Source organism: Agelaius phoeniceus, chromosome 9 (assembly GCF_051311805.1).
Source record: "Agelaius phoeniceus isolate bAgePho1 chromosome 9, bAgePho1.hap1, whole genome shotgun sequence".
Lineage (NCBI taxonomy): Eukaryota > Metazoa > Chordata > Aves > Passeriformes > Icteridae > Agelaius > Agelaius phoeniceus.
In genome coordinates this window covers 7,695,386-7,710,495 of record NC_135273.1, presented here as the reverse complement: position 1 = coordinate 7,710,495, position 15,110 = coordinate 7,695,386, and the positions used below count along the sequence as shown (strand labels likewise).

Below are 15,110 nucleotides of genomic sequence, written 5' to 3'. Positions count from 1 at the left end.
GAAAGAAAAAAACTCCTTTATTTCTCCTTGTACTTTTCAGTGGCTAAAAATTCTGCTAATAAGTTTATTCCAAACTTATTAGTATTGTTACTTCATCTGCTTAGTAACTGGTTCTATTAAAAGCAGAGTGTGTTTCCATGTGCTATGTGTTGTACCTAGTTACAGACAGAACAGATACAACTATCTTCCATTTTCTATCAGTAAAATGCCTTGAGGGCATAACATTTTATGGAGGAAAAGATGTTATTCTTTGCTACACAGTTTACCATCATTATTAGACTTAATATAATGCACACAACACACAGAATGCTGTAATATTGATAAGTCATGTTGTAAATCATATTACATTTGCCATTTGTCTTTTTTTTTGGAACAGTACAGTGAAGTCTGGAAATTTGGGTGCTTAGAGTGGTTCAAAGAGAGTTTGAAGATGATGGGCAGGGATGAGTTCTATTTGATTCTTTACTGAAAACCACCAGAAATCAGTTGGCTAGCTATCTGTATTTTGTATTAATCAACTGTACAGAGAAACTCACATCACGAATTAAAAGCTGAGCAAAAGAATTTTTCTTGCACAGTGCTCTGTTCAGTGTTCAGTAGTTATTGAGAAGTCTAGGAGAAGATAAGAGGGGAGGCTATTTGTAATAAGCTTTCCTCCCTCTTTTTTTTCTTGTACTCTATTGAAAAGACCTGCCAGTTTGAAAAATACCATCAGTAAGAAAGGAATTATTATATCTCCAGCCCTCAGGGGTTCCTCATCTGAAAATCAGCCTTTAATATGGTTTTATGATCTTCCCTTGGTGTTAAATCCCACTTTTTCTAAAATAAATTTCTAAGTACAGGAAAGACTATATGTTCATAATGTGTATGTTTGTAAAAATAAGAAAATAAATGTCAACACTTCCTAAGATGAGATGAAAATTTAGTGTGAGTTTTAAAATCAGATGGAAATTTAGTGTGGGTTTCCTAAATTGTTTCCTTTACCATCAAAGGCACATGAGCTCGCACGTGCTGTGTCTGTTAATGTGCAGTCACTTAAGAGCATCAAGGACTTGATTTTAAAGTGTAACAGTAAGATTTTGCTGGTCAATCGTTAAAATGCTTGTTTTTTGGTTGAAACTGCTTCAGGAATATCTCTCTGGCATTGTGCATACTTTCACCACTCTGTTTAAGTAGAGAAAATAAGAAAATAACAAGTGTGAAAGATGAAGTGTATTAATAATTCCATAGTGTTATGATAACATAATGTTAACAATGATAGTGATAGAAGGTAGGAGTTGAGAAAGAAGTAAGAATTTTGGGATGTATTGCTAAGACCATGCATGAAACTTGCTATACTTTCTTCACACTGCTAATTCCATGGAGTCCACCACCTGATGTCAAAATTATTGCTCTTTGAGCCATCTGCATTACTCCAGTAATAATGTGCTTTTAGGTTCTGTTTCCAGTTTATAAAGAGGTGTAATTGATTTATTTATCACAGCCATGGTCTCACACTGGCTCTCTTAATGGGTTCAGGCTGTGGTTGGTGGAAGCCCGAGTTGACTTAGTGGTGTTGCTGCCATAGCTGTGCCACGCTATCCCCTCCTGGGTGCCGAGTCCATCCTTGTGTGACCTTGCACAGGGTGTTCCAGTGTGCTTTGCTAACAGGATGCTGGCTGCACAAGGTGCTGCTGTCTATAATTTTCTGCAGTGAACGATTTTCTGCATTAGAAGTGCCAGAACAGCAGCACTGGCAGAGTTGAGCTGTTCTGACACTGCGAATGAGACCAGCTTGGAAGACAGTTTGTTCCTCCTGGATTTATCCATTTCTGGTTTCTTAAGCTGAGGAGTGAGGTGTTATGATCTGACTACTGAGAGATGCTTCTACCCAAATTAAGGTGCAAAAACCCTTCACTTTCCTTGAGGCTTCAATCTGTAGGTGCTCCCTATTTCTTTTACTGTGGGATTTGAATATATGAAGTCAGTAAAGTTTAAGTTGGAAATAATGAAGAAAAGAGTAATTATTCTAAAGAACTAAAACTCTAGTCAGGAAAGAAAAAATAAACCACACTGAAACCTCATTTGTGTACAGCAGTTCCAAAAGAAATGTGCTTGAATAATTAATTTGACATGGAGATCCTGATTCAGCATTCCTCTCAAGTATGTGAAAAGTAGTTAGCAGCATACTTAAATCAAGATACCAAAAGTAAGACAATAATGAGATGGGTTGCGCATCTGGAGGAGTGATAGTTTATCTTAAAACACTTAAGAAAAGAACCGAGTTCACTGCCATAGATATTCCATTAAATACTTATAAATTGAAACCCTTTAGCTAATTTGAGAATGTGTAAATGTGAGGGCAATATGACTGATCCCTTGATAGCAACAATGGCCAGGGCTCGGTCCTGTGGGTGTTGAAACTGGCTGTGAAGGCAGACAACTGTAGCTGTAATAAAGGGACTCTTCTGTGAATGTCCTATGGTCTTGATAAATGTTAGGATAGATCAGTGTTGCTGACAGGTTCTTGAAGCATCTACTTACAAATGCATCTAAAAGGAGTAGAGTTGATTTATCCTTGAGTGGTTAAAATATACTTCACATGTATTTTGCTGAAAACTTTTCAAATTATTTGATATATGCTTGGTGTTTTGTCTTTCAGCTTGTGATGAATGGAAGATTTTACCAAAACCTAATCTGCATCGAGATGTCAACAGATTTGGTCACACTGCTGTTGTCAGTAATGGGTAAATGAAGTGTCTCTTAAATTTTGCTTGCCATTTTTCTGAAGGAAAAACCTGTAGAAGAAGTCACATTTAAGTGAAGTATGGTTCAATAACAGAACTGATATAACTTATTAAAAGGGAAAGAAAGTAGTGCTCATCAGGTAATCAGTACAGCGAATCCCCAGTCTGCTGGGGATCTGTTCAGTGACATTTTAGGTGAATGTTCCAGGGCACTGAGGTGTTTTCTCAGCTTGGAAGGCTACACTGAATTTCATATTTGGTATCAACTATAAGCCTCACTTAGGCGTGATGGAAGAAATATTTTTCTCTTTGCAGTATGCTATAATTCTTCTACAGTCATAAAATAACCATGTATAACCATGTAACTAAAATTTGCTGGGAAAAAGGGAAGATTTTGATGATACTGATACAGTCATCATCTCTACTACCTGAAGGAGGAAAAGCCTACCAGCAACTAGATGATATTAAGTTGGAAAAGTTGTAGAAAACAATAGTCAGGTTTAAAGAAATGTATATTGTTTAATTAAAGAAATGTATATTTTTACCTTGTCAGCTTTTGTTTTGCTGGTTGCCAACTGGCCCAGTATCTGAAGTTGCAGTACTATAGATCATTGTACCTCTTCTACATTATGCATCACACTAATAAAGTCAGTACTGAAATATTTGTGGGCAACTTAAGGATCCTCTATAAAAGGATCCTGTATAGGTCAGAAATGAGGTAATGAGTAATGCTACAAATAAGAGTGTTACTGCTTTTAGCAAAAATAACACTAAATTGTAAGTATGTACACAGAGCACTTGACATTAATCAATGAACAGATTTATTTATTAAGACAAAATTACTTGGAATTAATGAATTCAGCAACTGATAGTTTTTCATTATGATTTTTGTGTTTTATGCCATCTAAGCCATGTCTGATACTTTGAGAACTGTCACTTTCTATTAATTACATTAAAAATGTATTTGTTTTTTAAGAACATAGTGGTATTTTTGGAAGGGTTTTTGGTACCAGAACAGTGCAATACAAGACACTCTCCAGATTTCTGCTATTGGTAACTCTGTGATTAATTCTGTTTTAAGAGTATATCATACAAGAAATATAGAGGCTTTCTATTACTATCTTTTACCTGAGACAGTTCTTAGTTTTAATGAGAAGGGTGAGGGTTCAGGTTTAGTCTTTTGCTTCCTGTGTCAGCAGCTACTGCACCAGAAATGTTACCAAAAACAAATATCCATCTTGCCAACTGTTGCTGCCTGTCTTGAAAAGAATGTTCTTGTTTTCAGCAGGCCAGTATTTCATGCTTTATTCTCAATATCTAACTGCAAAAATTCTTTCAAAGCTCTTCATTTTTTTTCCCAGATATTTGGATATGCCACTCCATAATAAATGCAGCACAGGGAGCTTTCAGCAATTTTTTTAAACTCTCAACTTCCATGGAGAAATAAATTGAAAATGTAACCAATAAAGGAGCCACTGATAGAGTCTTTATTAGAGAAAGAATATGATATTTTTAATGATTGTATGTGGGTTTTTAATTGTGCATCAAGAAGATAAGAAATCAAGAAAATGTGTCTACAATAACAGTTAAATTTCCTTGCTTTTCTCCAATAGGTCCATGTATATATTTGGGGGTTTTTCAAGTGTTCTGTTGAATGACATCCTCGTGTACAAGCCTCCCAACTGTGAAGCATTCAGAGATGAAGAGCTGTGCAAAAATGCTCGTCCAGGAATAAGGTGTCTGTGGAACAAGAAACATTGTGAATCTTGGGAATCTGGACATGCTAATAATATCCTTAGAGCAAAATGTCCCAAGAAAACAGGTAAGTGAATTCTAGTCAGGTTTGTAATGCAATGTAGGAGATGGGGGTGGGCAACCCCCAAAGAAGTAACCACATGGAAGTGGTGACTGAAATGTTAAGAGTGTTCTCCTGTGAGAATAGCCAGTGCAAGAGATCTGTTTTTTAGAAAGAAAATTCAGTTCTGCAATCCTTTTGTGTTTTTTATGCAGAGAAGTAGATGCAAAAGAGCACAAGTTTAAGGTGCTAAGGCAGAGCAGAACAGTGAGAGCACAAATGGGCACTGCAAGTGATACCTGGTGTTATGGCCACATGGCACTCCTATACCTGTGTGTGCCAGTGCCAGTAAGAGAGGAAAGCATCCCAGTAAGAGATGAAAGCATCACTGCTTCAAGCAGATTACCTATGAAACAGAAGCATTTGTTCAGAAGAATATAGTGCAGGCACAGCTGGAAAAAAAACCTGAGGCAAACAAGCCCTTTGCAGTGTGTCAGATGAGTTCAAGTTTGTCATATGAATTTCTCTGTGGCATTGTGATGGCTGTATTGTTTGAAACAGCAATTTACTGTTATGAATAACTGTTCCAACCTATTCCTAAGCATTTTGGCTTGTCACAAATAAATTGGTTGTGAAAGTGTTGTTCTTATATGTCACATGAACAGAATATTTATCCCTGCTACATGCACCTACTATTTTTTCTGTGCATCTTTCCTTTCAGCACAGTGTAAAATTGCTTCCCAGACTTTGGCTGTGTGCTGTGTGTACAAACTGCCATACAATTAAACTGCCAGTCTGTGTTTAATGTTTGTTGAAAAGTTACTAGCACTGCTATTAATCAACACTTCAAGACATTTTATTTTTCTGATAGCTTGTACTTGTTTCTAGACTGGCTATAAAGTCTCAAACTCAGGAAAAAAAAAGGTACGTGATATAACAAAAACATTATCCAGGTACAGTTTTCTGGAAAATGGCTTTTGTACAGAACTTTTAGAGATCTACAGTCTAGAAAGTTTCATCTATATAAAAGAGGCAAATAAGCCTTGTGGCATTATATTCAAAAGTAATACAGATAAAAGTGGATTTTATAAAAAGCTGATCATAGCAACAGGTGTTTATAAAAGCCAAACAAAACAAAGCACAGACAGGCTGAAGGAAAATTAAAAATTTGGAGCAGTTTCTCAAGTCCAGGTTCTGCAGTGGAAATAAAGTACAACTCAACTTGGAAGAGATGAGGTCTGTATAATTCCAGTTCTGAAGAAGTTGTATGGACAGCACTGTTTCACTGCTGTCATACTCTTCCAGTTTCAGGTGGTAATTTTTTGCCAAACGTGAATTTTTCATATATTCTTTTACATTACTTGGCTCAGTTGTTACCTGGTTGAGAGTATCATCTGCGAAACTGCTGATGGTCAATATTTAAAGGATAAGCAGAAATTTTAGTGGTTTTCAAAAGATTAATTCTTGGATGACAAGACTTTCCTGGCAAGAGAATCTTTTAAGCTTGCATGAACCTGAAACTAAAGGAGCCAAACCAAACAGGAATTAAACATAGTAATCAGCATAGGAGATGATACAAATTCTCCTATTTTGCATTATGATGAATTTTAAAACCTTGCCTCCTTTAAACTGAAGTAATAGTTTTTTTCTTAAATGATTTTACATAACCTAAATTTTAGTCCAAGTCCCATTATTAAGAATATAACATTAACTCTTTTTCAAATACTTTTTGTAGCTAAAGGACAGAGCTTTAACTTACCAGTCATTATTAGGTTTATAAATTAATTTACAAAGATTTAAAATGTCCATGTCTTGTTCATATCTGTCTTAAATTGTTTTATTTACTGCTTTTATCTCGTCTTCTTGCATAGCCATCTAATATTTTTATAGAATCCTACATTTGAAGAAAATCTTTATTCCATGTTAAAAGAGTGAAGGAAAAACACTTGAAAAAAGTTTTTCATACTCTTAATTTCTGCATTGTGCTAGGAGAGCTTTCATGCTGTAAATCAGTGAATATTCCGTTAGTTGATATGAGACTTACGAACCTTCAAATAAAGTTGGTGCTGAAGGAATTTTTAAAGGAGCAAATCCTATTAACTGAATAGAATTCATTTCCTACAGTAACTTAAACCCTTATGAATGGCTAGAGTTCAAATGAAGGCCGTAACAGGAAAAGCTCTGAGGAAGTGTCAGAAATGTGGCGTTATTCTCCTTTTCTCTGTTTGGTTTGTGTGGCAGCTGCTGCCGACGACAGATGTTACCGGTACGCGGATTGCGCCAGCTGCACCGCCAACACCAACGGCTGCCAGTGGTGCGACGACAAGAAGTGCATTTCAGCAAACAGCAACTGCAGCATGGTGAGTCCTGGCAAATCTGAGCATGTTAGCAGTACTTTTCCTTTCCCAGGTCTAGTAGATTAGTAGTTGCTTGTTTTCAGCGCAAACAAAGTTGTTTTCCAGGCTTTTGAGCTAAAAGTGTTGTGGAAGGCAGAGTTGGACTGCAGCAAAAAAATCTATTTCAGAGTAAAACAAATATTTTTCAGGGGTGTGTTGCCTACTATATATTTCTGAAGACAAATACTTTTATCCCCTAATTAATAACATTCAAAAAGTCAGAGCCATTGTTAACTTGGATTTTGTGCTTTTGTGGTGTACAGTAGACAGGCAGAAACCATGGAATCCCATCAAGGGTGCTGTTTGGTTTTTCCCCTTTCAAACACGACCACACCAGTCTCATTAGTCATGGTCTTCTGATCATTGATCATCATAAAAATGGTTTTCTTTGTTATGGAGTCACTTGTCATCTCATAAAAGGAATATGAGCTTCTGTAACCGTGAGGTCCATTGGCTTGTGATAATTTGGTTCTGATCTTTTTAACTACAAGCCATCAGATCACATAGATTCGTGCAAGTTTATAGTTTTCTCTTTTTCATATTGCCTAGTGCCATGTTTTATACTTTATGTTGTTGTTCACCAGCTGCTTCATCTCTTGCTTGTTCATTTGATTTTTGTCAAGCTTACAACAGTGTTTTAGCATTATAAATTCTGCCTCCTTACACTTTTCAGCTGTCCACAGACACCTGGCTGTACTTGAGTTCAAAATCCTTTCTTGACACACTTTCATTAGTAAAAGTATCTTGCTCTCTGGCTTGAACCTGATGCAAATCAATCTTGTTCTCCAGACAAATTAAGGTGTGAGTTGGATTGATTGTGACTCAAATCTTGCCCGTTCAGGGTGAGCACAGCCAGCTCTAATCACTGGCATTTGTAGCTAGTCACTACTAATAAAAGCAATGCAGACACAAATTCATCAGTAGTCATGTTATAAGTCTGTCAGAGGGATTTCACATTCCAGGCACTAATGGTTAGTTTCCTTTGTGATCTTCAAGGGCCCTTCTTTTCCTGACACATTGTTCTCCATTAGGTGCTAATTTTCTAACTGTGGTTTTCGGCTCTTGAACAAGGAATAGTTGCTAAGGAGCAGACCATCTTCATTCCTAATAAATGATCCCTAATAAATGTGGAGCACTAGGTATTTTAGCACAAACTTCTTGTTTCAGTGTCCTTCTTTGACAACCTTTCATGACTAAGATTGTCAGCTTTATTAGCAAACGATGCTCCAGTCTGCTCTGTATCATTTCCTGTCTTTTATTTAGGGTTTGAAGTGGATAGCAAAGGCTGTTAGTGTAGTTACTAAAGAATGGGGTAGCAAAAAATCATCAAAATGACTTCTGGAAAGAGGTGCTATCATAAATGGGAAGTGGCTGTTGCAAAATTACTCTATTGGCCGTGAGATGATGGAAGCAGAATTTTGCAGCTTCAATAAAACCCACCAAAATAGCATCAACAGAATGGCACCATGTGGAAAACCAGAATGGATCAGGCTGATTATCCATTTTCATAGACTGCTACTTCTGGACTAGGCCCACAAATGGAAATGTTGTGACAGCACTGTGATGGTAATATGGGATAACAAGCTGTAGACTTAGGAACATCACAAGGAGCCTTTGCAGCTGTACAAAGGCCTTGATTTATGACTTAGATCATAGAACTCCAGATGAGAATGACAATAATCTTTTATAAAAATCTGCTGCTGCCTCAAGGAAACTGGCCAGTTTACTAAAGATGTGCTGTCAACCAGTTTGGCATTGGCCTCATGGTCACAGATAGATGCAAAGCAGACACTGCAAAGTGTGGCTACTCTGCTGGTTGGAAGGCCTGTAAAATATGGACATTTCCCTGAAGTAACTCTAGTTGGACAGATGGACTTTGTGATTAGTGCTAATGTGTTGATGATGCACATTCACCTGCCTGTGCTCACCCTCTGATGTGAGCCAGCACATTAGCAGGACACTGTATTCCCCTCCTGTGCAGACTCATGCATCATCAAGGTATAGATCATACAGATAATGTATGTATGTCACATTCATATCTGATGTCATTGCAAGCAGAAGCTTGCAATGCCTGGTTGATCTGAATCTGCTTAATATGTTTATGAAACTGTATTCACCCTCTATGTCTGCACATAAAATGCTTTATCTTGCATCCTATGAAAATGATACTCCCTTGCTGCTGATCATGTTGTGCAGAAAATGGACTATATTTTTTAATGGAAACAAGTCTTTACCAAAAAAAAGGAGAAAAAAAAGAAAAGGCTTTGTGGGAGAGATTAATTTCATTTTAGATTGCTGCTCCTTTACAAGATGTCATTTTTCATGAAGTAGTACCGTGGAGGAGTAAGCTCCATAAAGGCAGAATCTTCTTGTACTTTACCAAATAAAATGGTAAATTGCTGGAGAGGCCTGACTGATTGCAATAAAATGCAGTTTTCTCTACTGAGGAAGACCAGAGAGAGATTGAATTTCAGAGTAAAAAAATTTACTTCATCGATTTTGTTTAATTTCTGAGGAGAAAAAAAGAATTGATTAAGTAGCCTTAAAGAGAGCCTTAGTATGTTGAGGCATAGCTGAATTATTTTATTTCTGCCTCCACCCAGTATTGCATTTTTGAAAATGTCATTGCCTTCAAAAGCTCCAATGGGGGGCATGTTCCTATAAGGGGGGCATGTTTCCTCTTTGACTGAATTTCTTGTGTGTTGGTTCATGTGGAGACGTGCAATACAGTAAAGCCCCGTTGGTGACAGTTACCTAAACACAGCCTAGAATGGTGTGTGATTTAAGAGTTCTTTATCTGAGTGTGGCAACATAAAACAAACATTGTCAAATCCATGAAGGGGATGATAAAGAGCATTTTGCCAAGGAAATTGGATACTAGAGGAGGCTTCAAAGAGACCTATCATCCTACATTAATAAATATTTTTACACAGTGCCTTAAAGACAAGAATCCCTGGGTTTTTTTTTCATGTTTGCATTGCTTCCAGAAAGCTCCTTCTTTCACAATAGGAGTCCTTGGATGATACACTAATACCAAGAATAGTAATCATGGTAATCTGCCTACATTTGAGGAATTCAAAGAATAGTCAAGAGAAAATATATAAAGTAATAGAAGGAAATATGAATAGAATCAAATTTATCTTGGAGGAAACAGAGAAAATTTATGAGTAAGAAGTACCCAATAGCAAGTTCTGGGAGTAGCTTCAGGGAAATAATAGTGAATCTATAAATTGATAATTTACATTTACACTAGGAAAACTAGACAAGGTTATACTGTTAACCTGAAAAAATCCAGGAGGAGGAGAGAGGTACATAATTTAATAGTGATTTCTGAAATTCTAAGATAAACTACTGTAGTATTTTCATTCTCCAGTAAATATTCAGAAAATCACTAGAAAATCACTGCAGTTCATAAGTCTGTCTATATACTACCATATCAGGATCAGTACTTAAAAAAATCTAAGTAAATCAGACATGAGGGAGGCTTTATACATAACATGATTTACTCATGCTTTGGAGTGTAAACATTATAAATATCCTACAGCAATATAGAAGTTCTGTAACAGATGGACTGTCATCTTTCTGAATTTCATTGGGTTTGGTAGTTTAAGTTATAACCTTAATATTGTGTTAATGTGAATTACCTATTGGAGTCACATCTACATTGAACTAATGAGATTTTCAGGCAAACAGTGTTTAAATTGGATTTAAGGGAAATAAATGCTGGGAATAAGGGAATACAACAAAGAATATTATTATAGAACAGTCACTAGTACTTTGAATTTTATTTTAAACATGAAATAACCAGCACACTACAAGCTTCATGATTAGAAAGAAATAGAACAAATATCTCAGCTTAGGTGGAAAATTGTAATCTGTATGTAATACTACTGAAGAGTATATAATTTAAAAAAGAAATCTGAATGCTTAAGGGTATGTAAAAACGAAATGTTAAAAGTGAGTATTAGTTGAGCAGATGTAAAGGAGCAGATGGTGGTTACTTGTGCTCTAAAATTCACTTTAAAGCATCTCTCAGGAAGTTTTGTGAATATGTTTCATGACTGAGGGAAACTAAATTTTGGGTTTGTACCGAAGTTTTTTTTTTGTGCTTTACTGTTGTGTGCATTTTTGGCCTAGATAGTAACAAGTCTGTTACTTGCTGGCATTGCCTTTGGCTCTGTTTCGTGTTCTGGTGCAGATGCCTGCACCTAGACCTGCTTCTCTGGTTCTTTTTGCTTTCAAAGTAGCCTTCCCTATAGAACAGAAGAAAGTCAGGACCTCTGAAAACAAACTTACTGGTAGGCATCTGATCCATTCAAGGCAAAAAATAAAAATAAAATAAAAGGCCTCAACAGCAGTGTTGTTCAACTGGAGTGAAGCTGGTTTTGTGTGAGATTGAGAATTCACTTTCACAAATGCATTATTTCAGGACTTTAAAAAAAAAACAGAAATAAAAGGAGACAGCTTTTCTCCCCCCTGCCCTATCACTGCCATATTCCAGTACCAACCACTGTGTAACTTATTGTCATGCAGTCCCTCTCTAAGTTGTTTAATCATACTCCTGGAGAGTAATAGAAAGGAAAGTAACCAACATTTTCAATAAATCATGCATTTGCTATCCAAGTACAATCCATTATTGCTGCCATGTATTATTTTAATCTTTTGTTGTTTAAGAGAGACAAGACTTGTTAGGGTTTGACACGAGGGACTCCCAGAGGTCCCTTCCAATCTCAACTGTTCTGTGAGTATAAAGCTGTCTTGCATTAGGACTTACTTTTAATTATTACCTTGAAATTAAGTTGGTAGAGAGAGCCTTATAGGTGAGCTGATGAATTGGCTGAGGATTTAGGGCAGTTCATTAAATCAGGTATCAATACAATGTCTTAATTAAAAGTACTATGCAGAGGGAAGAAAGATTTGTATTCAAAATGTCTAACTTGGAAGACCTCAGTTCTCAGGAAAAAAACCAAACACTGACCAAATCCAATAAAAGCCCCCAGGTAATAATTCTTTCAGTGTTTACTGCTTTCCTTCTATGCTAAGGTACCACAGGAATAAAGTTATCCCTGGTTTTATATTGTGTGTGGAGCATATTCTTGCACCTTCAGTCAGTTATATGTAATTATTTTGCACCTTGTGCCATTTTTTATGTTCTGTTTGACTATTTTTCTTGCTTTAACCTGCATAGGATGAAATAATTTAGGGAAAGTATGACCTTAAAGTATCTAAGAAATAAATATTTAGTTTAGTTTTTTAAGCTCTTCCTGCTCTCTGTACAGGGAATTGGCCTCTTCAATTTGACACTCAGTTGTGTACAACAAGTGGGGTGGTTTGTACTCTAGTGTTGCATTCTGGCTCTGGTAAAGGATTCTAGATAAAGAGCTTAAATTCAGCCCAGCTTTTAGGTGGCCATGACTTTCTGGGAAGGATCTACCTGCTCTGTATTTCCATTTTGACTTGTATTGTTTTCATAGATGTCTGCTTGAGATGCTGCTTTGTCTGCTTGTTTTTGCAGTCGGTTAAAAACTACACGAAATGTCACGTGAGGAATGAGCAGATCTGCAATAAACTGACGAGCTGCAAGAGCTGCTCCCTGCACCTCAACTGCCAGTGGGACCAGCGGCAGCAGGAGTGCCAGGCACTGCCTGGTAAGGGGCCACTGCTGCTCACAGCTGCTTGCAAACCTGGGAAAGCCTCCTCTGTTCTTGCAGAGAATGTTTGTTCATAAGCAGCCATGGGTTTGTTTTATTTGTGCTCGCTTCTCTTGCCTGTCTGTGCCTGTGCAGGTGAACCCAGATGTGATTTCAGCCCTGACTCTGGGGTGTCAGTGCTACCTTTAATTGTGTCAGGCAGATAATGGCATTAGTGAAGGCACAATGACTGTGCCTCTGCACAGGCAGAGATGAGCCCTGGCCTGCAGGGAGCACTGAGTGCAGAGCTGAATGGCCATTCTGGGGCCTTACTGCTCCTTGGACACTGACATTGCTCCTTTTGCTAGCTGGGGTTTTACCTGAAAAATTATCATTCAATTATGCTTCAATTTTCCTGTGCAGATAGAGCCCAAGATCTAGTTTCTTAGTTGTCTAATGTTGGTACTAATATAAAAGCAGTGAATATTAAAATGCTAATGTGAAATATTCTCAGAAGGTGACTGTTAACATTCTGAAGTAGTATTTATTTTGTATTCATAACTACATATATAAAGTTAGATGTCAGAACCTTTTCCATTTGATCTTTATGTCCAGATGAAGTTAATGAATACTTTTTTTTACAGAGATGATTCATTAAATAACAATTCTCTGCAGTTCAAAACTCTCTTTATGTAATCTCTGTAGATTGACTATAACAGTTGCTCTTACTTATCTTTTAATAGTTATCTGAGTCTGAGTAATGCTGTAAAATGTTGAAGAGAGATGTTATCTGAATTTTCTATCATTTGGATTGCATTGGTATTTAGGCAAATAGAAAATGCAAAGGTATGATAAAGCAAGGATAGTGTAAAGTTGTGATTTCTTAATTCTAGGACAGTTAGATTTCAAAATTTACATAACACTTAAATAAAAGGAGTTGCTAAAACTATTATTTATGTACATAATCTTATCTTAATATTTAGTTATGCTCAGTTCTGAATACAGGGAAGAAATAGTGGCATAAAAATATTATGCTGAAACTTAGCAAATATCTAAAAATAATTTTTTAAATTCTTAGAGGCTTCTTTCTGTAACAATACAGTATTCTGTCTGATGATACTTGCTATTTCAGAATTTACGTGATGTGAGAAGGGAAATTGAGTGTGGGATGCAATTTAGATTTATGATCTCAGGAAGATAAAATTCAGACTCCCTTGGGTTTTTTAAAAGTTTTTTCTGAATCAGTTTTAATTGTATGCTTTTTGCACCAGCTCACCTGTGTGGGGAGAGATGGAATCACATTGGAGATGCCTGCCTCCACATAAATTCCAGTCGGGAAAGCTACGACAATGCCAAACTGTACTGCTACAATTTGAGTGGAAATCTCGCCTCATTAACAACCTCAAAAGAAGTGGAATTTGTTCTGGATGAAATACAGAAGTATACACTTCAGGTAACTTGAGGAACTGTAATTGGTGTTTATGTGAAACAAATTGGCTTTGAGAAATCTCTTCTAGGGTATCGTCCAAACAGAGCAAAGTTTATGCCTTCAAAGAAATGTGCTAAATGGTGCTAAAGACTGGTATAAGTCACATGTAGCATATTAAGGTTTGAAAAAATCTTAAGATTTAAAACAAATCACACAGCAGCTCCCAAGGTTTCCCCTTACCAGATTGAAATGCTAAAAGTTTCCGTTTACTTGGAAGAGAGTATTTGCTCAAGAGAATGCCTGGAACACTGACTTTGTGTCCTGGTTTCAGCTGTGATAGAGGTAATCCTGAAATTCAACACAGGCAAAGGCAGTCCCCAGCAATAGGGATGCATAACCTCCATGCACCAGTGCAGGTGTGACTTCTCCAGAAAAGGCAGTTTGCTCTGTAACTGGTTTGTGGGATCAAAAGGTCACAGAGAAGCTGCACTAGTGTGCAAAACATGGAGCAATTCCTAGCAGTACTGGAATTAGCTGGAGCTAATTAGCTTTCTCTAATGATGGTGGGGGGAGAGAGAGAGAGTTGAAAACTCTTCCATGCCTCTGGCAAATACAGCAATACACCAGAATATTCCTTAAAAAAAGTGATCCATATTACTTTTGTGAAGTGCGGAACTAGAGAAGAGAAGAAAAATCATCTCTCACTGGGTGGTCAGGTTCAATTTTTTGGCAATTAAATATTCAAATACTTTTTGTGATGTTTAAACATCACTGGTTAAAGTATATGAAATGTAAAAATGCTCAGAAATGTGAAACCCAGCAGTGCACACTCAGATGGGGTGTCTTAGCAGAATATGATTTGGATTTTTCAAGCAAATGAGTTGTTCTTAGCAAGGGACATTTTTGGGAGTGTGTATTTAGTTTTGTAGAACATGCAGCACTTTGTCCGTATAAAATCTTCAAATTTTTAAGTAGCTTGAGATTTTTAAAGTTACAGGAAAATGAAAGATAATTGTGGATACTAATTAAAGCTTATATCAAACTAGTATGTGATTTATGAAGTTGTTTCACTGCAGAGGAATTGAGATCATTCCAAGGAAATAGCAGTTAAGGATTGCCTTTATGTTCTTTCTG

General features: G+C 36.7%; 1 protein-coding gene across 4 annotated transcripts in view; it reads left to right on the top strand.

The window, feature by feature from the left end:
* The window catches only part of ATRNL1 (attractin like 1), a 433,015-nt gene that overhangs the window by 81,227 nt on the left and 336,678 nt on the right, over positions 1-15,110 (top strand). For 3 of the 4 annotated variants that reach the window (XM_077182835.1, XM_054637523.2, XM_077182836.1), the window contains exons 11-15: positions 2,642-2,726; positions 4,340-4,548; positions 6,763-6,881; positions 12,433-12,565; positions 13,819-14,000. In XM_077182835.1, coding sequence (XP_077038950.1) covers positions 2,642-2,726; positions 4,340-4,548; positions 6,763-6,881; positions 12,433-12,565; positions 13,819-14,000 — 728 coding nt within the window. Of the gene's footprint in view, positions 1-2,641; positions 2,727-4,339; positions 4,549-6,762; positions 6,882-12,432; positions 12,566-13,815; positions 14,001-15,110 lie in introns of all 4 variants that reach the window. The other variant, XM_077182833.1, reaches the window with a different exon arrangement.